Here is a 26,661-nt window from a genome sequence, read left to right as displayed (position 1 = left end):
TTACTCTGTTTGCCTCCAATATGCCCAGAAGCATAGAAGATTTTCACAGAAATGCACTATTTTCACTATAAATATTTTCACTAAATTTTCACTATATTATGAAATAAATAAAGCCCCACCTTTACACCAGACCATCTGACTCGGGGGCTATGAACTCAAAATTCTGGAAAAAGCACCCTTCCTAATCATAACTATTCACTACTTTGCTCTATAACCAGGAAAAGAAAAAAAACTAGAGCAACGAGTAGGTCTTCCGTTAGATTTCTGATAAGATCTTGATTGGGAAATTTTGATTGATAAAAGAAGTAAAAAATCTTTAAATGAAAAAAATATTCATGTCAATTCTTCAAAATATGTTTAGCAACACATTAAAGACTGAAATCTATCAATTTCAAACAACTTCCGGTGTTTTTTTCACTTCCGGTATGACCGGAAGTACTCAAAATGACTTTTAACTTCTCACTGAGTGTGGAGGAATCATCCCTCAAAGTTTCGAGGAAAAATGAGCATTTTTTTGCTACTTCTGGTTTGGAAGAAATCACTTCCGGTGGAAATAATATGACTCGAAACAGTCTATTTGCCTCTATTATAAACATTTCAAAAAGAAAACAAGAGGCCCAAGGGCCTTAACGGTCACCTGAGTATAATACAACAATTTAGAGAATCCATAGAGTATAAAATGAACTCAAAGGTGAACCTTTGTTGCCCAAAAGCAAGAAAAATAGGGTGATCAATATCAACAAAATAATGAGTCTAGTATTCATTAACAGTTCATAAATTAGGACCTCACTCTCACCATACAATATATTAACAAACTATCAGTGCTTCTGTACTATTTTAATTCCTTGTTGAAATTTCTTACATTGGACTCTCTTGGTCTTTGATGAACATTTAGTAAGACAAGTTATTTTTGTCTCATCTTTATTTATCTATTACTTACAAGTCTGCCTGATCATTAAAACTAAGAAAGTACTTTTTGTATTATACAATAAAAATTCTTGCATAATTCTCCTATTCTATTAACCTTTCAAGTACATTATTTACAGTGTTTAATTATCAAAAGTAAATGGCAAAGGGGAATAACTCCTCTCAGTGGAATACAAATTAATACAGCCCTGGCCTGGACCAGAACACTTGACCAAATGGTCCAGATGTTCAAAAATCTGGTAAAAATACCCTTCCTTATTAAAACTTTTACTCTTTTTGCCTCTGTTATGCCCAGGTGCAGAGAAGATTTTTAAAGAAATAATGCATTTTTACTACAGATTCACTATAATAATAATCGCTATACATGTGTATTATCAATAGAGCCACCCCCCTCCCCACTGAGAAACACCAGAGCCCCTCACCCTGGGACCAGAAGTTTGCTCACCATAAGTAATCATTTTGTTTATCTGCTTAACACTAAGGAGCAGACAGGATTATTTAATAAAATTAATGCATTTTCACTATATTATCAAGAGCCCAACCCTTACACCAGTACGTCTGACCCAGGGGTCCTGAAATTCACTACTCTCGAAGAAGCACTCTTGCTCATTATAATTATACACTTAGCTTCTTTGCTTTTTAACCAGAATATTTTTCAAAGAAATTTTCACTGTATAATCAATAGAGCCCCCCCCCCCCCCTTTTCACCAGAACTCTTGACCCTGGGGCCATGAAATTCACAATTTTGGAAAAAGCATCCTTGCTTATCAGAACAATGTACTTTATGTGTTTAAATAATACCCAGTGGCAGAGAAGATATTCAATGAAATAATGCACTTTCACTATAGGATCTATATAGCCCTACCCTAGCACCAGATCCCCCGTCCCTGGGGCCATGAATTTCACAATTTTGGAAGAGGAATCCTTGCTTATCATAACTATGTATTCAATATGTTTCAATAATACCCAGGAGTAGAGAAGATTTTCAAAGAAATAATGCACTTTCACTATATGATCTATATAGCCCCGCCCTAGCACCAGAACCCCTGACCCTGGGGCAATGAATTTCACAATTTTGGTAGAGTCACTCTTGCTAATCATAACTATGTATTTAATTTGTTTAAATAATACCCAGGACTAAAGAAGAAGATATTCAAAGATATTTTGCTTTTTCACTATATAATCAAGAGTCCCCCCCCCCTTTTCAGCAGAACCCTTGACCCTGGGGCCATAAAATTCACAATTTTGGTAGAGTCACCCTTCCTTTTCATAACTATGTATTCAGTATGTTTCAATAACACACAGGAGTAGAGAAGAAGATTTTCAAAGAAATAATGCACTTTCACTATATGATCTATATAGCCCCGCCCTAGCACCAGAACCCCTGACCCTGGGGCAATGAATTTCACAATTTTGGTAGAGTCACTCTTGCTAATCATAACTATGTATTTAATTTGTTTAAATAATACCCAGGACTAAAGAAGAAGATATTCAAAGATATTTTGCTTTTTCACTATATAATCAAGAGTCCCCCCCCCTTTTCAGCAGAACCCTTGACCCTGGGGCCATAAAATTCACAATTTTGGTAGAGTCACCCTTCCTTTTCATAACTATGTATTCAGTATGTTTCAATAACACACAGGAGTAGAGAAGAAGATTTTCAAAGAAATAATGCACTTTCACTATAGGATCTATATAGCCCTACCCTAGCACCAGAACCACTGACCCTGGGGCCATGAATTTCATAATTTTGGTAAAGTCGCCCTTGCCTATCATAACTATGTATTCAATTTGTTTTCATAATATCCAGGAGTAGAGAAGAAGATTTTCAAAGAAATAATGCACTTTCACTATATGATCTATATAGCCTCGCCCTAGCACCAGAACCCCTGACCCTGGGGCCATGAATTTCACAATTTTGCTAGAGTCACCCTTGCTTATCATAACTATGTATTCAATTTGTTTCAATAATACCCAGGAGTAGAGAAAAATATTTTCAAAGAAATAATGCACTTTCACTATAGGATCTATATAGCCCTACCCTAGCACCAAAACCCCTGACCCTGGGGCCATGAATTTCACAATTTTGGTAGAGGGCTCAATGCTTATTACAATCATGCCAACAGTTTGACTGCTTGATGCCCAGGAGTAAAGAAGAAGATTTTTAAAGATTGCATTAATTTTGGTGGTTTTAGCCCCACCCCTCAGGCTCCAGGGGGGCAGGGACCAAGAAATTCACAAATTTTGTTCCCCTTCACACATAGATGCCATATGCTAAAATTGGCTGAAATTAGTTCAGCGGTTTCAGAGAAGAAGCTGAAAATGTTCAAATGTTAACACACGACGCACGACGGACGACAACGGACGAAAACAGATAGCAATAGGTCACCTGAGTGACTCAGGTGACCTAAAAATAAAAATTTGCATATTTTTAAACTACTTCTGGTGGACAACGGACGTTACGGCAACAAAAAAGAAACAGGTTTCTCAATTCTACGTGTCACAATCTATCATCCCTGAAAATTTCAAGACTCAATCTCAAGCCGTTTTTGAGAACACTCGCGGACAAAATGCCACTTTAAAAATGGAAAATTGGCCGTATCTCGCGACCGGAAGTGACGACGGCAAAGTAAAAAAAACGCATAAAGTTCAGATGACTTGCCATCATTGCTGAAAGTTTTATGAAAATCTATCCAGGCGTTCTCGAGAAATCGTCTGCACAAAATCGGTAAGAAAAAAAAAATAATAGTGGAAAAGAACTAACAGAATCAGTAGAAGGTCTTCCGTTGGAAACAGAAGACCTTAATAATAGTGGAAAAGAAACAACAGAATCAGTAGAAGGTCTTCCGTTGGAAACAGAAGACCTTAATTAAAAGAAATTATGCATTTTCACTAAATAATCAATAGAGCCCCTCCCCTTTCACCAGAACCCCTGACTCAGGGGCCATGAATTTCACAATTTTGGAAGAGGTATTCTTCCTTATAATAACCATGCACTGCCTTTGTTTGAATAATACATAGGAGCAGAGAGGAATTTATTCTTTGAATGAATTTATGCATATTCTCTATAAAATCAATAGAGCCCCGCTCTAACACCAGAACCCCTGACCCGGGGGATATGAAATTCATAATTTATACTTAATTGCCCGGTTTACATCACCTGTGTATGGAGGTCTATTCGAGTTATAACAAAATCAACTTTGCTATTCTCCTATTGTTTTATTACTTGTTTTTATGCATTATTTCGGTTGCGTGTGTATAATTTACACGTTTAAAATATTACTTGGCATTTTTATACAAAACATGAGATAAAAGGAGGCGTTAGGGTGTGTGTGTATAAGGGGGGGGGGGGGTGCAATTTCAAATCTAATACTATACCTGGAAGTTCGTTTCTATTCCCACAAATCTTAATGTATCACAATATATAATGAGATGTTAAAATTTTTAATTCATAAGATATTTCATGTTAGCCTTAAAGTTTTTTGGGAGATTATTGGATATACATAGACGTTATCTTCGTATTAGTATGTTTGTCCGTCTGTCTGCCTTTATATGTATACAAAGCAAGCTTGCTAATTTGATGTATGCAAGGATGATACATGTACACCTATGCATTCAAGATGCATATTATAATATATTTGAAGGTTGTACACAATGGTTGTAGCCTTTACACAAGTTTCTTTGTTTCAGATCTGCATGAAAATATGCCTGGTATTTGCAGTTGAAAATACATAACGACAACAATGCCGTTGTTTACAAAATTTAAAGAAAAAAATTCAAGAGATGTATAATAAACAAACTAGTCGAGGAAAAACTCTAGCACGAAAAATCAACATATCTATGCTTATCTTGTGCAAATTATTGTTCAGAAAATTTGATGGACAACAAAATTGATACAACAGTTGACGAAATAATTCATTTAATAATTCAACGGAAACTGATGTTCATGTTGCAAAAATTGTATGTGCATTAGTGGAAAATGAGAGACACAATATACTGGATGACTGTCGCCAATTAGATAGCAAATATAAAAAAGAGTACCCATCAGAGATAAACGCAGAAAGGTGGTTGAAGGATAGAAACAATTTTATTCTGTTGTTTTTGTCTGCAATCGTCAAGGTTTGACACTAACGGTAGACCGGCGGCCCGAGTCCACCAAAATTTGGGAAGGTCCACCAATGTTCATGACCAGGTGGACCGTCGGTCCACTTAAAATTTTGAACTTTAATTAATAATTAAAAATCAATAATGACAATTCTTCCTTGTTTGTTTTTGTTTTCTATTTTACGTATTTAACATTGTAATTGACAACCGGAAATTAATATATTACATCTAAGTAACTCATACTTGTATTAAGGGAAATAATTTTCGTTCGACTTGTTGAAAAACGTGTTTCCGGATGTTGAACTTTAAATTAAGAAAATGCTACGAAAATGGTGTGGCGTGCAGTCTCCGCCAAGTAAAAAAAGTAAAATAAGCGAAGAAAAGAAGGAGGTTCATCAAAAATATGAGTCTGAAAAGAGATTTCGAACATTCAAAACATCGTGGAGATCCACGTTTCCGTGGCTAGTGTATGAGCCAGATAGAGATGTCTTGACATGCAGTGTGTGCACAAACGGCATGAAATATCAAGCAGGGACATCTGGAAGTTTTGTGACAGGTACTAAGAATTAAGTACTTTAAAATTGATGTTATAAAAATAAACACTAATTGTCAGAGTTACATAGTAGGAACCTTGCAAGGGAACAGGCCGCAAAGGAATCCTTTGCAAAGTCCGCTGCCTCTAAAACCCTTGTAATGTTGAACAAGGCAGCTGTGGATAAACTCACCCTTCTATTTAGAAATGCGAATTGTATTGCAAAATCAGGTAGACCATACACAGACTATGTGACACTCTGTTTGTTAGATCAGGCAAAAGGTTTGCAGATTGGCAGTACATATTTAACAGATAAATATTGTCAGCAGTTTGTTTCATATATAGCTGATGTTCGTAGAGAACTGCAGAAAAAACAAGTTGAACGTGCTTCATTTCTTTCCATTATATCAGATGGATCCACCGATACCTCATCTAAGGAGAGAGATTGTCTATGTCAAAGCATCTGTGAACTGTGAGGTACGTCATATAATTATATATGCTTAAATTATGTGAAAGTTTAAGTTGATAAATAGATAAAAGTGTATTTTTCACAGGTTTTCACATACTTTGCTGGGTTAAAGCATGTAACTAAAGCAGATGCTGAAGGAATTTCCAGAGCTATCTCAGGTCTCATGGATGAAAGATTTGGATCCCTCTGGCGTTCCAAGGTTGTTGCCATGGGTACTGATGGAGCCTCAGTTATGGTGGGTAAAAAAGGAGGTGTGGTTAGAATGATCAGTGACATGACAGAATGTCCGTTTGTTAAAGGGATACACGGCTCAGCACACAGGTGATTTCTACAAATCTTAATGTTTTTGCTCATTTTACAATTTACACTGATATAATGATATGTATGTAAATTATTTAGTTATTAGATCCAGTTTCAAATGCTTTGCTGTCTTTTTTTAGGTTTGAATTGGCATACAAAGATGGTACCAAAGATATTCCAATACATAAGAAGTGTGAACTACTTCTTCTAAACTTATATCTTTTCTACAAGTAAGAGGAGTTTTTCATTTAATTTTAGAAAGTAGTCTAAATTAAACATTTATTTTATGAGGGTGATGAAATTAAAAAAAAAAACTTATGCACTTATGCTTTTTTTTTTTGCATTTAGATATAGTTCACTGAATAGAGCAAACCTTAAAATAGCATTTGATTCTATTGGGAAAAAAATGTTGGTCCCAACCAATGTAGGTGGAACAAGGTGGTTACCCCATACTGAGAGGGCTTTGAAGCATATGATCACTGGATATGATGGCAGTGTGCTTCACCTCGAACAGGTACACTGTATCTTTCAAGTTTGTTGTTTTGACATTACATACAGTGTAGTAGTTAAAGGACATGTGTATTTATATTAATTTGAATATTAAGAGAATTTTTTATTTTGTTTTTCACAATCATATATACCCTATCTAAACTAGATGCAACAGAATCCATCCAAGGAATCCAGTGCCAAAATACGAAACTTCTTGAAACTTCTGAAGGATAAAAGTGTCATTTTATGGCTACACTTTATGATGGATGTGGTCAAAAGTCTCAGTACCGTCTCTCTGAAGATTCAGGATCAACAGAGTACCATTGCCGATATCTACAGTGAATTAGACAGCGCAAAAGCAATTTTGAACAAGTTCAAGAGAAGGTATAAAATCATAGATTTAATGTGTATTGCACGTACTTGAAAACATTTAATCACTTAACCTGTTATCCACCTTACTTATCTCTGATTTGCTTTTTGTAGTGCTTGTAACAGTAATTTATTTATTTGAAATATTGCATGTATCTCAGCTATTATTCCCTGCTATTGTAGAATAGTTGCTATAATCTGCACCATTCTATAGCTAACCTGCTTTCTTCCTCAAATTAAATTAAACACACAGAGTAATGGTCCATTCTTGAGGGTGGTGGCTGAAGACAGTTTGCATGTCATTGAAGACAGAAAAAACAAATTGCTTGACTCCTTGATAAATAGTATCGATAATAGATTTGCTGGTGATTTCTCCATGTTTAGTGCATCGTCTATCCTACTAATTCAGTAATGGCCGTCAGGTATGAGTAATGATCCAGGTAAAACATTCTCATGATACAATTTTGGAAGTTACCTAAGAATATACAAATTGATGTACATTTATTTATCATTTGGGTTAAATTTAAAATAACCATATAATTTGTTTTCATATATTTATTGAAATAAAGACTTTGGGGATGAAAATTTGCAACAACTTGTTACATCTGCTAGACCAGCCCTAGAGGCATGTTGTCCCTCTATTGACATCGAGGGGATAGAACTTGAATGGACACGGCTTAAAACATCTCTGATAAAATACAGGTTTGTCTTATGTTCAATAGTAAGTACATTTTTCTTTGGCAAAGGTATTCATTTCAAAATATTTATTTTGAGATTTAAATTTTATTTGATGAAATTATGTTCAGGTCAATCTCACATCTAACCTGGAAACGACTTTATGAGGATTTTGGAAGTGACTATCCAAACTTTTTTCATCTCATTGATTATTTGCTGACACTACCAGGATCATCAGTTGATGCAGAGAGAGGCTTCTCCTGGTAAATTCCAATTTAATTTGTACAATGAATTTAAAAGTTTCTTCTTGAAGTTTGTTTTTTATTTAAAAATAAATAATTCATCATCTTACAGTATGAAACTTGTGAAAAACGACTGGAGATCCAGAATGGGTGAAGCAAATATGAGTGATTTAATGCAGTCTCCCTGGAAGTAGAAACCATTGATCAGTTTGATCCCCTGCCTGCAATTCATTTGTGGTATGCAGGGGGAGAGAGGGCAAGGAGACCTTTTTACAAAGATGAACTAAAGGTTATTTAATAAGTTGCTAATTTTGTTGGTTTTGGAATTGTATTTCAGCTTTGGCTTGTAAATATTGGCTATATGCATTCATGTTAATCATTCTCAGAAAAGCCGTATTCCAAGAGAAAAGGTGACGGTGAGTAGGGATGGGGATGTTGAAGCAGTGCAGGAGGCAGTGGAGGAGGAAGTGCAAGAGGAAGACGAGGCTGATGAGATTCAGATTGCATCTTCAGAGTGCTATGATAATGACGATGATGATGATGATATTGAATCTGCTTTAAGTAGAAAAGACTTGATAGAACTCCAAAAAAATCTTATGCTATGCAAATGGAAATGATGATGTAGTGAAATGAAATAAATTTAGTAAAGTAAAAGATAATGTGTGTTCATATTAATTGCATTTAATAAGCCTGAATAGCATGGAATAAATTTATTCAACAAAAATTCAAACGTTAATGAAGGTCCACTCGATTTTGAGAAGGTCCACAAAAATTCTTGACCAGTGAACCTGCGGTCCACCAAGGTAAAAAAGTTAGTGTCAAACCCTGATTGTGGGTAAAAACATTAAGGAACTTTCAAATAAAGAGAAATCCAATTTGATTTTTTGCGTAGAGCAAATATATTCCTTATTTAGAGGAAATTTGGTTTGGCCTTTCAGTTTCAGTTAGAACTTATAATCTTACTAAACATAGTCGCAATATTGTACACTGAATCCTGTCGCTGGACTTGCTGCTAGCTACCCAACTCTTCAGTTGTGGATAGGTGACCAGTAATAGTAGATGACAGATCCGATGTAATTACTATGGAAATCCACAGGGGACCCCCAAGTCATGTTCTGTATATTCATAGTAATTCAATCTTGGGCGGTCATGTTTACAATCCCGGCCAAGTCATGATCGGCCACACGGGACTCCCAAGTCATGTTCTATATATTCATAGTAATTCAATCTTGGGCGGTCATGTTTACAATCCCGGCCAAGTCATGATCGGCCACACGGGACTCCCAAGTCATGTTCTATATATTCATAGTAATTTAATCTTGGGCGGTCATGTTCTATATATTCATAGTAATTCAATCTTGGGCGGTCATGTTCTATATATTCATAGTAATTCAATCTTGGGCGGTCATGTTTACAATCCCGGCCAAGTCATGATCGGCCACACGGGACTCCCAAGTCATGTTCTATATATTCATAGTAAATCAATCTTGGGCGGTCATGTTCTATATATTCATAGTAATTCAATCTTGGGCGGTCATGTTCTATACATTCATAGTAATTCAATCTTGGGCGGTCATGTTCTATATATTCATAGTAATTCAATCTTGGGCGGTCATGTTCTATATATTCATAGTAATTCAATCTTGGGCGGTCATGTTCTATATATTCATAGTAATTCAATCGGTCATGTTATGATTGCAACTCTGACCAAGTCAGGTTTGGTTTGATAGCATAACATGGCCTTCTTATCTTTGCCGGTCATGATTTGACAACCCTGGCTTAGTCAAGATATATCCCATGTTTTACATCTTGACTAGGCCATGATTTTCTATCCCAAGATTGCATTGGCCAAGATACATTTCTTCCAAACGCAGTCAAGATTTACTTCCCAAGATTTTATAGGACCGAGAGTCGACCAAGATAGCATTGCGCCAAGATACATTACTTCCAAGCGCAGTCAAGATTCACTTCCCAAGATTTCAAAAGACAAAGACTAATTTCCCAAGATTTCAAAAGATCAGGATTTACTTCCGAAGATTTGAAAATGTCTAGATAACGTATTACAATATAGGCTTACATAACTGCAATCAGGAATCGTTGTTCGATGTAAGTACACAATGAATAATTTTCTTTTATTTTATTTAGATTGTTTTCCTTTCTCATTAAAACTGTAGCGGGTCTCAATCTATTGACGAGTGAAACTGAAACCCTCACGAAGCAGTAAATGTCATTTCTGAACTTGATTTCTTTTAGATTTTTTAATTATTCCTACAACTTTATTAACATATAACTGATAATCATTTATTGTATTTGTTTTCATTTTTCCATAAATGGAAGCAATTATATTAACGAGGAAACTCAAGTAAATTTATCTCAATAGTAGGATAGTACGGATCCTTTAAAATTAGAACAACCTGAAGTAGGTTTTTGAAAATACATTTGTGCAATTTTGCATTTAAAGGAAGAAAAAAAAACCAAGAAATTGCAAGGTTGTTTACTATGTAGTTTTAAAATAACAACACAAGGTTGTTTACTATGTAGTTTTAAAATAACAACACAGAACACAGATAGTTGCATGAAACATTGCAGCTTTTAGGCAGTTTTAAGCAAAGCATGCATTTATATTGTTTGAGTAAATGGGAGTCCGGTCAAGTCGTACACAGACCAACTCATATACAGGTCAACTCGTATACAAAAATTTCCGTATAAACAACGTATACAAAAATTCCCGGTATGCTAAAGAGTCAACTCGTATACAAAAATTTCATATGCATATATAATCAAATACAATTTATGTCAAATTTTAAACATGATAATTAATATATATATAACGTTAACAAATATTCTTACAACAGATGATATCATTTAAGAAAAGATTAAGTTATATAATATTTTACAGCAAAAGATGACTTTCATTGTCTAAAACAGTGATAAGTATCCATTTTCTGTAAATAGGCTAACAATACGAGTTGACCTGTATACGAGTTGGTCTGTGTACGACTTGACTGTAAATCAGTAAATGGAAGGTAGCAGGGGATAGTTTTTTAATGCCAAACATGTGCCGAGGGGGTACACATATACATGCGATCCATAAAAACATGTACATGGGGACAGTTTTCCAGGGGCTAATTAATTACACTTCATATGCCCATGGCTCACAAATTATGTCAACAAATTACATGTAATCTGCGTATTAGAGTGCACATGTACCAAAAATGCACCTGGGGACTCCCCAAATTTTGGCTTGTTTTTCCAAGATTTGGGCCTCATTCACACCCATACAACCCACCCCCAGGCCCGAGCGAGCAGGATAAAACACCCAGTAGTCTGTAAATCAATGCAAGCCCTAATAAAAATTCACCAATTGATATGGGGTCATTCACCTTCCCTCTGAGATACACACCTTCTTCTAAGGCCTACTGCTTTTCAGCTGAATTTCCTCTGCAACTGACCACGTGTCTTAGTTTCGCATTTACAACTCTGTATATGATAAGCATCATAGTGACACCTACATGTTGCACATCATTTTTTTCAGCAAGCACTCTGCTACACTGCAAATGTGTCCCATAATTATTCTAATCATTTTTCTACATAAAATATCACATCAAACAGGGGATATCTCAATTTTTTAAGAAATTTGACCGGGTCTTTAGTACGAAACTATCCCCTGCCACCTATACCAGTCCACCTTGTGTGTGATAAGGCATCGATAAGTATGATTACTTCACATTGTGTTGAATTATTAACAATCAATTATCATAGTAGTATAATTAGGTAGGTAAATAAAGCTATGTAGGTAATTAAAGGCACCTAGCAATATCTAGTGATTGTACTGGATCTGGTATTATAAGCATTGATTGTCATTATATTATGACCTCTTTTTATATACAGTTCATTATATATTTTCTTTTTTAGACTTATGTTTTGCATTGAATGTGGGGTGGTTTTAGGCCCCACAAACAAGTTTTGTGGTTCATGTGGCGCCCCAGTCTGTGTCAAAAGGAAAGGTAATAACGATAGTGTAGTATTATGCTAGAGATGCATTATACTGTAGGTCAATGAAAAATAAAGTACATATTAGATAATATACTAGTCTTGTACATAACCCACTTTGTAACTTATTGTTAATTAATGTATATTGCAGTAACAACAGAACCTGACACAGCCAAACCAGGGCCATCAAAATGTAAGTTTGATATTAAATAAATACTACTGAAACTTACATATATCGGTTTTAATATGGTCAAAGGAATACTGCAGATGTACATGAGATACAAAAGTACAATGTGCTAAAATACTAATTATAAATAAATATATGCATAGCCTTGTAAATATTTTCAAATTGGTGACCTTTTATTAATTTTCAAAGTATGTGTTTGAATAGCTTACCTATAGATATTTTGATATGCTACTTTGTTTATACTTAATACAGCTTTTGATGAGTCAGCAAAAGGATGCTTCTCGCCAAATGGTAAGTACAGATGATATCCGTGTATGATTCAAAATTACAAAACTTTTTTCTTGGAAGAATAATTATTTAGAAATTGTATTTGTTTAATGACAGCACATTTTACATATATATGTTTTACTTAAAGAAAGAGAAGAATTCATTTAAATTATATATTATATTAGCAGGTAAAATCTATCATGACTATCCTTTTTCTTTAGGAAGTCCATCTTTGCATAAGAAGAGAGAAGGTACAGTAAATTATATGTTATTGGTAAATTATGAGATAGAAGTCACATTATGATGCCAGTGCTGTATGTTCATAAACAATGCAAATTTTTATTAGAGAAAATCTGGAGACATATAGAGTACATCTGAATAATTAAATGATTTCTAAAAGAACTATGTAGATGCTAAGTTTAGACTCTTGCCTTCAGTTTCCATTTTAAGCTCACCTGAACCGAAGGTTCAAGTCAGCTTTTCTGATCACCTGTTGTCCATCAGTCATTTATTCGTCAGTATGTGAACTTTCCATATTTTTTAAAATCTTCTCATGTTGTCCTCAACCTAAGTCATACTACATACGGTAAATCAAAGATGCAATAAAGGGCAATGTTCTATTTTTTCTTCTTCAGAGGTACAGTCCAAACTTGACTTTTTAAAGGCCAAGTTTTTGGATAGTAAGAAAAAAATGTCCAGCAAAAGATTAGGTGGACACACTAAATCTTCAGGGTTGGAGGTAAGAAATTAGGCATCATTGAATCCAGCTTAAATGTGTGTAGTTATTTATGAACTATTTTGTCTTTGTTTGATCAGATATTTATAATAGGCTATCAGTACTGTATGTAGGAAACAAAATATGTTTAAAAGGTGTAATGCACAACACTGGTCCTTCAGACCAATGGTATATATTTATCTTCAGGTCAATTTTGGTGTATAGTTGATCAGAGCTGAATCCCGTCAATTTTAATCTTACTCCATGGAACATTTTTGCAAGGGCTGGATAAAATATAAAATGTGCTGATTTCATGCACGAAGGCCTCCATTTTTAACTATTTAGTAATCATAGCATATTTCTTTTTTACATGTATACTGTGCATGATTGTTCTATTAAAAAGGGATATTTTACTTATTTTTAATTACCTGGTAATTGAAATGCACTAACTACTAATCTTTTAATTACATTAACAGATTTTGGAAGTCCGTTTTTTGGACAACCGTGGAAAGAGGCTGCAGAGGGTGATAAATGGCAGCTCGTCATTATTACTGGAAGTGGAATCTTCCAGTGCCGTCCCGGAGTGGATGGCTCTCTTAAGTGCAAAGTTCAAGACACAGATTCCTAGGGAAGCGATGGTATTTAAAGAGCACAAATTCATTGCACTCAAAGATACGACAAGCGTAGAAGATTTCAAGAACCTATCGAAGGGAAAGAGGAAACATTTTGGGTTTTTTGTTCAAGTGCATGCCTGTAAGTAATTGTAATTGATTTCTATAAGAAAAGAACAATGTGTTAAATACATGTGTGTGGGTGGGTGGGTGTGCGTGTGTGTTATGATATATAATTCTTCAGTGTGTGATATTACATATGATAGTGCAGGGATTTGCTTGAAAGAAATTGTGCTTTTTGAAATATATGCATGTTTTAAGTTACGGTATAATGTTGCACATTATAAAATTAATGCTGTGTAATACATTATACATTAGTTGAAATCATTGTAATGCTGTTATAAACTGAATTACAGCTCGGAAAAAAATTGTTAACAATCTTATCACAGTAAGGATAATTTTGTACTGTTGGTTACATATAAAGTTAAATTGCTTTTGTTCAGGATTTGATTTTTTTCCCTTTATATTTTTTTTATATTTTCATTACCAACCAAGTTCATATCCGGGTTAAATGGTTAACATTGCTGTTTACATGTATTTCTTAAATGAACCAGAATCAGCTACTTTTTAATACAAAGATAAGTTCTTGTAATTTTGCAGTTACTGTGAAGATAACAAGTAATTGTTACAGTTGACAGGAATCATGAAGCTACAGATTGATTTATATATATTTTACAATACTAAATTGTTAGAACATTTATAAAAAAAAAATTAGTGCCACAGAATCATGAAAACAATTTGAAAATGGCTCTTGATTAAAGAAAATATTCAAGAAAAGCTTAAATGAGTTTGATAAACCATAAAGAAAAAGTATAGAAAATAAATTAGGAAGGAATGACTGACAAACCACGATAAAGAATATAGAATTTTTCCTGCTATCCCCTTTTAACTCTGCAATTCCATGGATGTACCTTTGATCATGATGATTAGTCCCAAATGTAATTAAGAAACAGAAGATATTTAAAGCAGGTATGCAGGATAAGCAAACCTAGAAGCAAATGAAAAAAGTTCCAAATTAACAATTTCATTTCTACTGACTTTCTTTATTTGTTTGGAAGTACTATTTGCATGAATTAAGATTTTTATTTAAAGTTTGGATTGTTTGCAAATGTAGAAAATGTGGAAATGAAAAGCTGTGCAAAAGAAAAATATTTTTTTTTTAAACCAATCTTGACACAGAGTAATAAAAAAAAGGGTCAATGAAAGTGAAAACAAATACTAAAAGTACCTTGTGAAGAGGGAAATCACCTTGTTAGGACACATCTGCTGAAGTCATGTAAAAGTTTTAATGAATGATGAATATATATATGTGAAAAAAAAAATATAAGACTGTTCATACCAGCTGTTCAATTCCACATACTATGAAAGTTCTATTGATTCTTCCATGATACATTCTTTAGCAAAACTGCTAATTTTTTTAGCAGCAAAACAGAACAATTTATATGTATCTCTGAAAAATTCAATTAGAGATCGTCTATTATAGTGTGTATTGTATACCTTCTTTTGCAAAGTGTGATTGAAACTGAAAAATCAAAAGTGTGAAACAATTAAGTAACACCCTTTCAATGAGAAACTAGCAAATACACTGTAGTAACTGTTTCATCATAAATTGTATTTATGTTACAAAGGATTGAATTTCAGAGTGATTATCTGATCAATTTTATAGCACATTTGATATTAAAGATCTTTCAATTACTTAATCGTTAAATATGTTCTGTTAAACTTAATTATCATTAAACCTTGTAAAGTTTTACATACCTATAATATAATTGTTATATACTTAAGGGTTATCTTTGTATTTTAAAGGAGAAGACCACTTCAGCCAATGAATCCCCAGTAAGTACTCTTTAATTGTAAAAATAGAAAAATTGCAAAGTTTCACCAGATGAAAAACACTTGAAAGAAATTATTACAAGGGTAATGTACATTATAAAAATGGCCAATTAAGATAATGTTTGTATTTTAAAGGAGAAGACCACTTCAGCAAATGAATCTCCAGTAAGTACAAATAGGATAAATAGGAAATAACAGAATTTTATTGGATGAAAAACATTTGAAATGAAATTGTTACCCATGTTTTGTAAGTACATATAAATTGAAATGCTCATTAAGGTAATCTTTTTATTCTAAAGGAGAAGACCACCTCAGCCAAAGAATCTCTGGTATGTACAACAACTCAAGTGAATTTTTCTGGGCAAATTTTGTCTCTTATTTGTCTTCGCCATTGATGTGGTAAATTTTTCACATTTTATCTTTTCCACAACCACCAGGTCAATTTCAACAAACTTGGCAAAAAGCATTCTTTAGGGAAGGGCTTTCAAGTTTGTTTGAATGAAGGACATTATGTCCCTTTCCAAGGGGAAATAATTAGGAATGTGTATTGGGGTGTTTTAAAAAGCTGTTTTTACAAGAGCCAAAAATACTTAAATCATTTATATACCGGAAAGTTAAATAAATGAATTGTTTAAAGTTTAAGTTACCGGTAAGTTTGTTTTAAATCATGACCCCCAGGGGTCAGGAATGGGCTTTACATGGGATCAAAGTTGTTGAAAATAATCATTTACATTTCCATTATTATTTTCTGTAATACATATTTTATTTTCGTAAAAATTGGACAAGGCATTTTTATTATCTCCTTGGAAGAAGGGAGAACATATTGCTCTGCTGCTGTTCGTCTGTCTGTAGGTCGATCTACCAACAGTGACTGTTCATTTACTTTGCAGAGGTTGTACATACGGAAATTTGATATACATGTACTAATATCTAAGTCGAGTTTGATTTTGGGTACAAATGAGCAATTTTTGAAAGAGTTATGCCCCTTTGGACTTAAAAATATTCCAATTACATGTATTTGCTGTTTCCTTTCATTTTCTTTGCAGAGGTCTTTAAGGGAGGGGGCATTAGTCTTTTGCCAACATCTCACCAATATAGGATGAAATATAAAAGATGCCACATGATAATCTATATGTCTATTCATTTGGTGGTTTGAAATGGCAAATTGAATTGTTATTTTTTTCTAATGCGCAATATAACTTGTCTTAGTGGGGGAGAGGGAGTCATTAGATATGCAAACATTAACATTAAACCATATTTGCTATGACCTTTTACAGAATTTACAGTTAAAGTTCAAGGTTATAGCATATCTCTTTGTGATGACATTGTCCTTAGCATGTTTCTTTCCCCTCTGGTTAATGCCAATCTGGTTCACATTAATTCACCTGAAAGAATGGATCATTACTCCGAATCATTATCATGTCACACTCAAAGGTTGCCTTTAATGAATGTTTGATGCCATATCTCAATATATGGCTTCATATAATAGGAAACAACAAGATTATAAAACCAAGAGCTATCATTGTATCCAAGAAATACTTGAGCAATATGTTAATATTATTTAAATCTGATTATTGTCAGCCACCAAGTCAGTTTATTGATGATCTAGATGCCAGTTCAAAAATGTACAATTTTCTTGATTTATTTAAATGTTATTAATTTATCATATCTAGAAAAGCTAGGTTGATTATGCTTTTGATTTTTAACAGAAGCAGAAACGTCACGATATCATACTGTCTGATTCTTCAGAGGACGAGTTGGAAGAGCCTGTGAGTTTGACTTGTAATATTTTGTGCAAGGACATGTTTTATAGATAGAATGTTTCATCTATATGCAAGTATATTTTTATTCCATTCATGCCTTTATTAATCAATCATTGACTTCTTGATTGGTTTAATAAAATTGTAATTTTTTTTAAGAACCACATTTTTCAGCTGCAGGTTTGTAGCTCCCGGTCTGGAAAAATTTTGGATGCATGACTTTGGGGCTTTAGTGCCTCAATTGAAAAATTGTGTATTTATTGTGCACAAAATGTGCCTAGTTTTGGACTGATTTATATGAAAAATCTTTGAGAAAAAAAAATACCAGTAAATTCTTCATACAATTTACTACCCATATTGTCTCTTTACTTGCCTCAGACTTTCTCCAGAATACGCAAACCGACCTCGTAAAATGAAGTATGTTAGATTCACATCTAGATTGGCTCTCTGAGGAATATACCGGTACATGTATATAATTGTGATGCAAAAGGGCCTTAAAGCCTTTGTCAGTTTTGATTGCCATTTGTGATGTATTGGTTTAACAGTTTCTAGCATTTTTGCAGTCTTTATTAATTGGCCTTTTGGGTTTGATTTGATGTTGAGTTCCTATATTTTTACATTAATATAGGTACATGTAGCATCTAATAATAATGATGAAATGCAAATGCTCCATTCTCATTCCAAGGTAACAAAGTGTTACCTTGGAATTATTATCAATTTATCACATCAAGAAAAACTAGGTTGATTATGCTTTTGATTTTTAACAGAAGCAGAGAAGTCTGGATATCATACTGTCTGATTCTTCAGAGGACGAGTTTGAAGAGCCTGTGAGTTTCACTTATAATATTTTGTGCAAGGATTTGTTTTATATTAGATAGAATGTTTCATCTATATACAAGTATATTTTAATTCCATTCATGCTTTTATCAATCAATTATTGACTTCTTGATTGATTTAATAAAATTGTTATTTTTTTAAGAAAAGAAAAAAGAAGACAGAAAATTTGCCACAGACTAGTACACCTGAAAGAAAACGATCTAAACGGGTAAGAACTGGGTACGTTACGTATAACAGAGCGGCCCTGTCTCCAAATTTGATTTGAGTTTTTTACAAACATCCCTACGATGTGTCCTTTCAAAATCATTTTATTTTTTTTAATTATTACAAACCGTTTTTCCAACAGAGGTCTCGAAAAATAGGGAGTTTTCTTTAGAAATTACAAATTTTGACGTGATAACGTCATCACGGCGTTACTGATTTTAACGTTACGTTAAAAGAAATCTGTAAATTCTCTGAACCGGAAACTATTTACTTAAACCTGTCATATGTTCCAGAAAACAATTTTGAACTTTTATTTCAATTCGTCGTAATGTATCTTTGATAGCTGGAAGGAGTATAATAATTTAAAGGAAAATATGATTTTATTACAAACGATTTCATCAGACAAGTAATGAAGCTTGATTCATCTATACAGACGAGACAAGCTAGTACTTCTTTTAAAATTGTGCTCATATCAAATTTATCATTTTTTTTATGTAGAAATGTCCTAATGATTTCTTCAATCATTTTCCGCATTGCCTGTGAAGTTACATTAAAATTCTTAAAGATACATGAATCAACATTAAAAAGAAAACTGGAACGTCCCATATAAAGTTGTCAAAATTGGATTCTTGGCAACGAAAAAGCCATCAACACCACTTCCCTTTTCCACTCCAACAAATGGAAGCGCTATTAATTTCGTATTTTCTTTCTTTTTTTCTTTTTTGATATTAAACGTATAATTACTCACTATTACGGGGTTACGAGGTGTCTTAAACTGCGTTAATTTTTTTTTATCTTTGATGTTTTAGGATTTCTTTTATAGATTGTTATTTATTCATTCAAGTGGATCCGCTTTACTGCATGGTTTATGTAAAATACACTAACCAGGAATAATCCCCAATATACTTACACACAATCACTTTTCATGTTAAAACCACAAGAGGAGACCGGTTATAAGAGTCCTGATTGATGAGACCATTCCAAGTTTTTTTCTTTGTTTAGCGTCCATCCTGAATTAGAAAACCTATCTTCCTATCCGAGAAAACACACAAACCAAAGGGGAAAAACGCAGCATTTTCAGAACAGTTCTAGAATTTCTTATTATCATTTGAGGCCTCTCCTCGCCATAAAACTTAGTTAAACCACTTTAGTTTATTGAAATGAAAAAAAATATTACACCACTTGAAAAAGAGAGATGTCAATCCCAAAAGAGTTAAATGGATTTCAGAGATTCGTATTTGTTGATTTTAATTTGAGTTAACTTTGTGTTTGCGTTTCAAAGCTTTGTATTTATCAATTTTAATTTGTGTTTCTTTTTAATTTCATAACCTTAAAACCAATTCGTCCGCGTACACTGCACATAGAAAAACAAAAAACAAAAACAAAAAACTTGGAATGGCCTTATCATAACTTGCGTTACAGACCTTGAAAATTTTGTTTCAAATAAAAACCGTGAATCTCCGAAGGCTTAAAAAAAGGGTGTACGATTTGTTTAGATCCATTTTTCGATGAACAAAATATTTTATATAGCCAATGCTAATAATTTAATTTTAGAGACGAACACAGTACTTTGCATGTACATACTCATTATTTGATAAACAAAATCGAAAATTATATGCCTAAATCTGCGTAGTGAATTCGACAGAAATGCACACGAATTCTCGGGAAGGGATTCAGAAGCCTGTAGTACACTCTAATGGGCATAATTCCCTTAAACTAAAAGTTATAAAAATAAGACTATAATATTATGTGTATGATTTACATATAGAGTTTACCCACGTCAGCTATGAAAATATGTGCATGTCGTCTTCAAAGCAATGCAGCATGAAACGGCAGCCACTTGCATTGATATCGATCAGTAAAAGATCGACCAACGGTCACAGTCGAGTGGGGAGCCAAAAAAATTGGAAAGGGATGTATTTAGTTTTAAATCAAATTCTTGATATAATTTTTTATTGGTACTCATTACAGTACATGTATAACGTGATTATCAATAACCCCCTTCCCCCCACTTCTATTTACATAGAGACGAAATACAAATAATCGAAATGCAGAATAACAGAACACTCACATAGAAGAATCAAAATTCACCTTCACGTCCCTTTTTATAAGCTACATAGAGATTTTATTTCTAGTTCAGTTATCAAATTATACGAAATCTGATGTTATTTTGTTACTTGTGGGAACAATACGCAAAACACGTCACATTGCTTCTTTATAGAGTTATCCTTGCCATTCCCGGATTATAACACTAGCTTGATTATGTTTCCTTTTCGTGTTAGTGTCTGATAAAAAAGAATCTTAAAAAATATACCTAACAAACTGCTGACATGAATTGCGAGACGATACATCTAGTCATTTACTAAGACAAAAACTGCATTAAAATAGATAAAGATTTTCTTTAGAACTCCTCCCTATGTTTACATGTTACACAGCCGTAGGTAAGATATTTGATATATTTTGGTGACAGTGATAATTTTATCACTTCCTTTGGGTACATTAACTCTCTGGGGCATTTCCTTCACAATTCTGTGCATTTGTCCTTGTAGTAACGAGAAAATACTTTTAATTTGTTTTTGTTTTTTGTTTTTTGGAACGGATTATCATCATAGACGGAAGTTGAATCTTTAAAATTTAGCGATAATGTGCACCGTTTTCACAGAGGTGATGTCGGACAGGACGCTCCTCCAGCCCCGATGAACATCCATTGGAATACTAAACATATTTCCTATGAAATATATTACTATCATTTCATGGATAATCTGGATAAAATCCTTTTAAACATACTCACTTACTTCAAGATTAACAACAGTGTACATGTAGTTAATATGTACATTCGTTTTTTATACAGATAAATATCTACAGAGTAATCTTTTTTTTTCTTTTTTTCATTTCAAGACTTGGAATGCCTTAAAAATGTATTAGGAAAACAATTTCTGGAAAAAAAAATTAACGAGTTAAACCATCGATTATGGAGCGGAAAAGGGGTGTCTTGTCCACAACTAATGCAAGATCGTGTTTGTATTTCTTACAGAACTGGGAACAGATATCTTTATTTATAGACAATAAAAAAGGTTGATTGTATCATGTTTCACTTAAATTTTCGTAGAAAATGCCGAAAGCGTATGTATACCAATGTATACGTTTTTTTAAGCCTTATAAACTTGGTCAACATAATTATCTAAATTTCTTGTAAATTATAAATTAAACCCGATTTTACTTGAAAACATAGATGTCAATATTCCGATCAGCATGATAAATGTATATATAATTAATAAGTGTAAATACATGTAAGAACTTTTCATTTCCAAGCTGCTGACCTTCAATAAGTAAATGTAGGTCGGCAGTGGCAGATTTAGAAGTATTTAGTCATATATAAAACACTTCCTGGTTATGTGATAAAACACTAGAATTATTTTTGATATAATTAATTTTGTCAAATAAAAACTGCAACAATACAGTGACAAATATAAAAAGTTTTGAAAAGAAATGTTCAAACGATGACTGCTATAGCCAAGCTTCCCATCTATCTCCCCCCTTTCCCAGCCCCAATCATTAGCTATTGTCTTTTGAAATTCATGAATCCCAGACATATGTAAATTGAAAACGAATAAAACATACTTAAGAAAGCTGATGATTTTCAATAAAAATGATAAAAATAATCTTTTCTTGAAGTCAAATAAAGTGAATGTCCACTATGAAGGAGACGCGAGTTTTAATTGGAGGTACATATAGGGTTAAATGTTAATTGATTGTCTGAACCATCCCAAATTATGTCGTTAAATTATTTTTTTCACACTGTAAATATTGATTGAATATTTATCATAGTTGCAAAGACTGAAGAATTTGTTTCACGTTCATATTTTCAACATGATTGCTCTTTGTGACGTCATTTTTTCAATGCATTGCGTCACTAATTTATATGTAATGTCCCATAGTAAATTTCACTGAGAAAGGTTCATATGGTTTTCATTTGCATAAATAATTGTATTAAATTATCTTTTTTTTTCAAATGCAGAATTGAATTTAAAAGACAATAAAAATAAAAAGCCTTCAGATATAGAATTAAACAATTAATTTCTTTAAAAATATAGATTTTATTGTGGAGAAAAGGTGACGTCTATCCAAAAATGCAGCACTTTTTACTTCAATTTTTGTAAAAACGGATGTGGCCGCACTTTTGTAAGGTTGTTTTTTCTCTTTAATATTAAAAATCGTAGTGTATTTGTTCTTTCTGCAAAGTTTCGCATACATACTCGGATGCGGCCATATCGAAATATAGACTTGAAGAGGAGGAAAACGTCCAAAATAGGGGAATTCCGGAATATTAGACCGGTTTTGAACGTTATATAAATGAAAGGGCACGTGAGTTGAGAAAAATTTATTACTATATCACAAACAGGGAAACCTTAACAGTTAATTGATACAATTTATATAATGTAATCGTGCGTTTAATTTTTGCCGATTTTACAGGGCCGTAAATCGGTCTTAACGTACCCATCTCTTAATAATTTCCATAAAACCACATTTTTATGCAGCCTATTAAAACCATTGCGTTTTATGTTTAAGTGATGTTATGACAAGAGGTTAGACTTTCAGAGGCGCATAAGCATGAAAATGTTAATGCATAATTTTAAAGCCTCTAAACCTTTGTCAGTTTTTATAACCATTAGTGATGTTTTGCTTAAACAGTTTATAGTTTTTTGCAGTCTTTATTAGTTGACCTTTTGGGTTTGATTTGATGTTGAGTTCCTATATTTTTACATTAATATAGGTACATGTAGCATCTGACACTGAAGATATGCCAACGCTCCATTCCCATTCCATGGTAACAAAGTGTTTATATCATTATTCAAGTTCAATTAAACAATTACATTCTACATACATGTAGGTTTTGCTTGAGTTTGTTTTATTGATATTTTCATCATTTATTTGTTTTTATAACTCCACAAACAAAGTTTGGGGGGTGGTAAATATAGGAATTGCCATATCTGTCTGTCTATCTGTCTGTCTGTCTGTCTACATGTATATTGGAAACCGTGTCTAGTCCATATATTTCTTATGGAGAAACATTGAATGTTCTTACTTCACACAAAGATTGCTTATGATCTGAGGGTGTTCCTGATCATGATTTGACCTATTGTCATTTGGGCATGTTCAATGTCATCGAAAGAAAAAAGCTCATGATTTGTGTCTGCGTTATACCTCTCTTGTGGAGAAACATTGGATGTTCCTACTTTATCTAAAGATTCAGTGACTCTAGTTAAATACTTTTTTGGGTTTACAGAAAAAGAAAAAGGGTGTCTGCAGTACAGCCAGTCCTCAAGAATCTCCAGTAAGATTATAATAACAATGAATTTCTGTTGTTTTAAACAATAATCATAGAAGTTTTACCAAGATTTTTTGTTTGATAAAAACCAAGCAAACAGAAATTTTACATGTAAATGTTGACATTTACCAAATGATATTTACTCACAATACCAATCCATTATGCCAGAAGAAACTATTTTGACAATTTTAGCTCACCTGGGTCAAAGGCTTGAGTGAGCTTTTCTGATCAAAATTTGTCTGTTGTCTGTCATCGTCAAAGTTGTAAACAGTTTTAATTTTCATCTTCTTCCCCAGAACCAAACTTGGTACAAGGTATCATTAGGTGAGGGGGATTCAAGTTTGTTAAAAGTGAAGAGCCACACCCTCTCTCAAGGGGAGATAATTAGGAATTTTTGAAAATTTATTGGGTGGGGGGGGTCAAAAATTTTCTTCTCATAAAACATTTGGCCATGAGCCATACGTGGAAGCACCCCCAGGTAGTGTAGATTTAAATTGTTAAATTCATGGTCCCCATTGGTAGGGTGCGTCAAATTTTTACATAAAAATATATGATGATTGAAAAATCTTCAGAAAATATTTTCTTTAAAACTTATAGGTCAGAAATGCTGTTACTTGTGTGAAAGCATTCCCAGGTAGTGTTGAGTTCAAGTTGAGTCCGCAATGGAGGGTCAAAATTTTACGTAGAAAAAAAATCTTTCAAAATCATTTCTTTAAAACTAATGTGATACTACAATGAAATCATTTTGATCCAATAGGGGCTATATGTTGAACATAAAAATATCTAGAGTGAAATGAGAAAACTCATTTATACAAGCATCTTTTACTTCATTGTCCAGATTTATGTTTGACTCCATAAAGCTGATTATATAATGGCTTTTGTTGCTCAGGTGAGCGATGTGGCCAATGGACATCTTGTTCAGTGGGAGGGGTGTATGGTGCCTTGAGCAATTTAAACTTAATGTATACAATCCCTGGATCAAGTTTAAATGTTATGTAGCCAAACAAACCACTAATGTTTGGATAATACAAATAAATAAATGTTAATATATGAAATTTTTCGCTGTCTTTTAGATTTAAAGTTGTTCGTATTCACTCTTATCTGGAAAAGCATGCTGTATGTTTAAATTCATATACCTGTAAAAGAAGACAGATAATGGATTTACCTATTCTGATTTTGCAGATTAAGAATGACAGTTCAGATCTGCCAGACATTCCTGTAACGGTATGTGTGACATTATGAATGTACATTTCATCTTTCAAAGTCAAGAGTCTCTGATTCGATCCACACTTATGTATAGCGAAGCAAGTCAGAAGCTTATGCTTATTTATGAAACATTAATATTCATATGTTAAATTTTGTCCCTTACTTTACCATTAAAGGACACAGATGAAGGCAAATGTACAGATGAGAATATGGTAGTTATTTTTTTTAATTTTTAGCTCACCGAGACGAAGTCGGGGGGAGCTTATGCTATACCCCTGGCGTCGGCATCAGCGTCTGGACCTGGTTAAAGTTTTTGTTGCAGGTCCAGTATCTAAGTTATTACTTGTCCTATCTTCACCAAACTTGCATGGATGATGCATCTGGACCTACTTATGGACTTGAAAGACTTGGATGCTGAATCTGGGCCATGAATTTCAGATGCTGGAGGAGGTTAAGGTTTTTGGAGCAGGTTAAAATTTTTGGTGCAGGTGCCCTTTGATAGCAATTTCTAAGTTACTACTGGTCCTAACTTCACCAAACTTGCATGGATGGTGCGTCTTATGATACTGATGCACCAGACAGGCTTGAATGCTGAATCTGAGCCATAGGTTTCGGATGCTGGAGGAGGTTAAGGTTTTTGGAGCTGGTTAAAGTTTTGGGAGCAGGTGCCCTCTGATGATTATATCTTAGTTATTACTGGTCCTAACTTCACCAAACTTGCATGGATGATGCGTCTTATGATACTGATGCACCTGACAGGCATGAATGCTGAATCTGAGCCATAGGTTTCGGATGCTGGATGAGGTTTTGTTTTTTGGAACAGGTCACATGTTTTATAGGTAATAGTACTGTACTATTTCAAACTTGCATAGTTGATTTAACTATAATATAAACTAGTTCTAATTGTAACGGGGACCGTTACAGATGTTCCCCAAACGCTCCCCAACTCCCTTTTTGTGCCAATTTCCTTTAAAACTTTTTTTTTAAGATGCTCAGTTATCGCAGGATTTCATAAAAAAAAAATTAAAAGCTACAATGATATTTTTTGTCATTAAACGCATTGCACGCAAACGCACGTGCATACACATGCAAGGTGATCATTGCATGTTGTCTAAACTATTTACATATCTTTATATTCTATAATATAGCTAAGAATCAATAAAAAGTCATAAAAATATAAATGTTACCGTTTTTCAAATACATTGTTCATTTTTCGCATTGCACTTGCGCAAATACATGCAAGCACGCCCTTGCATTCAATCTTGATAGTAGTATCATGTAGGAATTCATTATTTCTATTCATAATCTAAATTTCATCCTGTTCTGTTGAGAAACAACAAAGTTATAGGCATCTAAAGTTTCAGCCAATCAGATTGCAGCACACGTAAATTAACATGCTTTTATGATAATTCTTATATTTCATGCTGTAGATCTTCATAATGTATGACTATGTTCAAAATTTCAAAGGATTATGACGTAAAACAAGAAAGATATTGAGAATTTAGTTTCAGCCAATCAGAGCGAAGCACACGTGCATGCGCGTAAGATCTTG

The 26,661-nt window shown here is 33.5% G+C and overlaps 1 protein-coding gene and 3 long non-coding RNA genes across 4 annotated transcripts; all 4 read left to right on the top strand.

Moving 5' to 3' along the window:
- The first annotated feature begins 7,005 nt into the window (after positions 1-7,005).
- On the top strand, positions 7,006-8,042 carry LOC133198611 (uncharacterized). The gene is made up of 3 exons (XR_009722517.1): positions 7,006-7,205; positions 7,760-7,892; positions 7,997-8,042. It is a non-coding gene; the product is annotated as an uncharacterized LOC133198611 (long non-coding RNA).
- Positions 8,043-8,047: 5 nt separating this feature from the next.
- LOC133198610 (uncharacterized) lies at positions 8,048-8,731 on the top strand. The gene is made up of 3 exons (XR_009722515.1): positions 8,048-8,128; positions 8,220-8,396; positions 8,494-8,731. It is a non-coding gene; the product is annotated as an uncharacterized LOC133198610 (long non-coding RNA).
- Positions 8,732-12,026: 3,295 nt separating this feature from the next.
- Positions 12,027-18,635, top strand: LOC133199095 (uncharacterized). The gene is made up of 13 exons (XM_061334972.1): positions 12,027-12,114; positions 12,252-12,293; positions 12,540-12,578; positions 12,776-12,805; positions 13,190-13,293; positions 13,746-13,950; positions 13,988-14,022; positions 15,747-15,776; positions 15,909-15,938; positions 16,073-16,102; positions 17,483-17,542; positions 18,301-18,360; positions 18,513-18,635. Exons 1-13 carry the CDS (start codon positions 12,027-12,029, stop codon positions 18,633-18,635), a joined length of 876 nt encoding a protein of 291 aa, XP_061190956.1.
- A 5,225-nt stretch (positions 18,636-23,860) lies between these two features.
- On the top strand, positions 23,861-25,315 carry LOC133199298 (uncharacterized). The gene is made up of 3 exons (XR_009722786.1): positions 23,861-23,909; positions 25,086-25,127; positions 25,286-25,315. It is a non-coding gene; the product is annotated as an uncharacterized LOC133199298 (long non-coding RNA).
- The last annotated feature ends 1,346 nt before the right edge of the window (positions 25,316-26,661 follow it).

Source organism: Saccostrea echinata, unplaced genomic scaffold, assembly GCF_033153115.1.
Source record: "Saccostrea echinata isolate AGI-Se365-2 ecotype Australia unplaced genomic scaffold, CSIRO_AGI_Sech_v1 ptg000033l, whole genome shotgun sequence".
Taxonomy (NCBI): Eukaryota; Metazoa; Mollusca; class Bivalvia; order Ostreida; family Ostreidae; genus Saccostrea; species Saccostrea echinata.
Note: the sequence above shows the minus strand (reverse complement) of the source record. Positions and strands in the feature narration are given on the sequence as shown.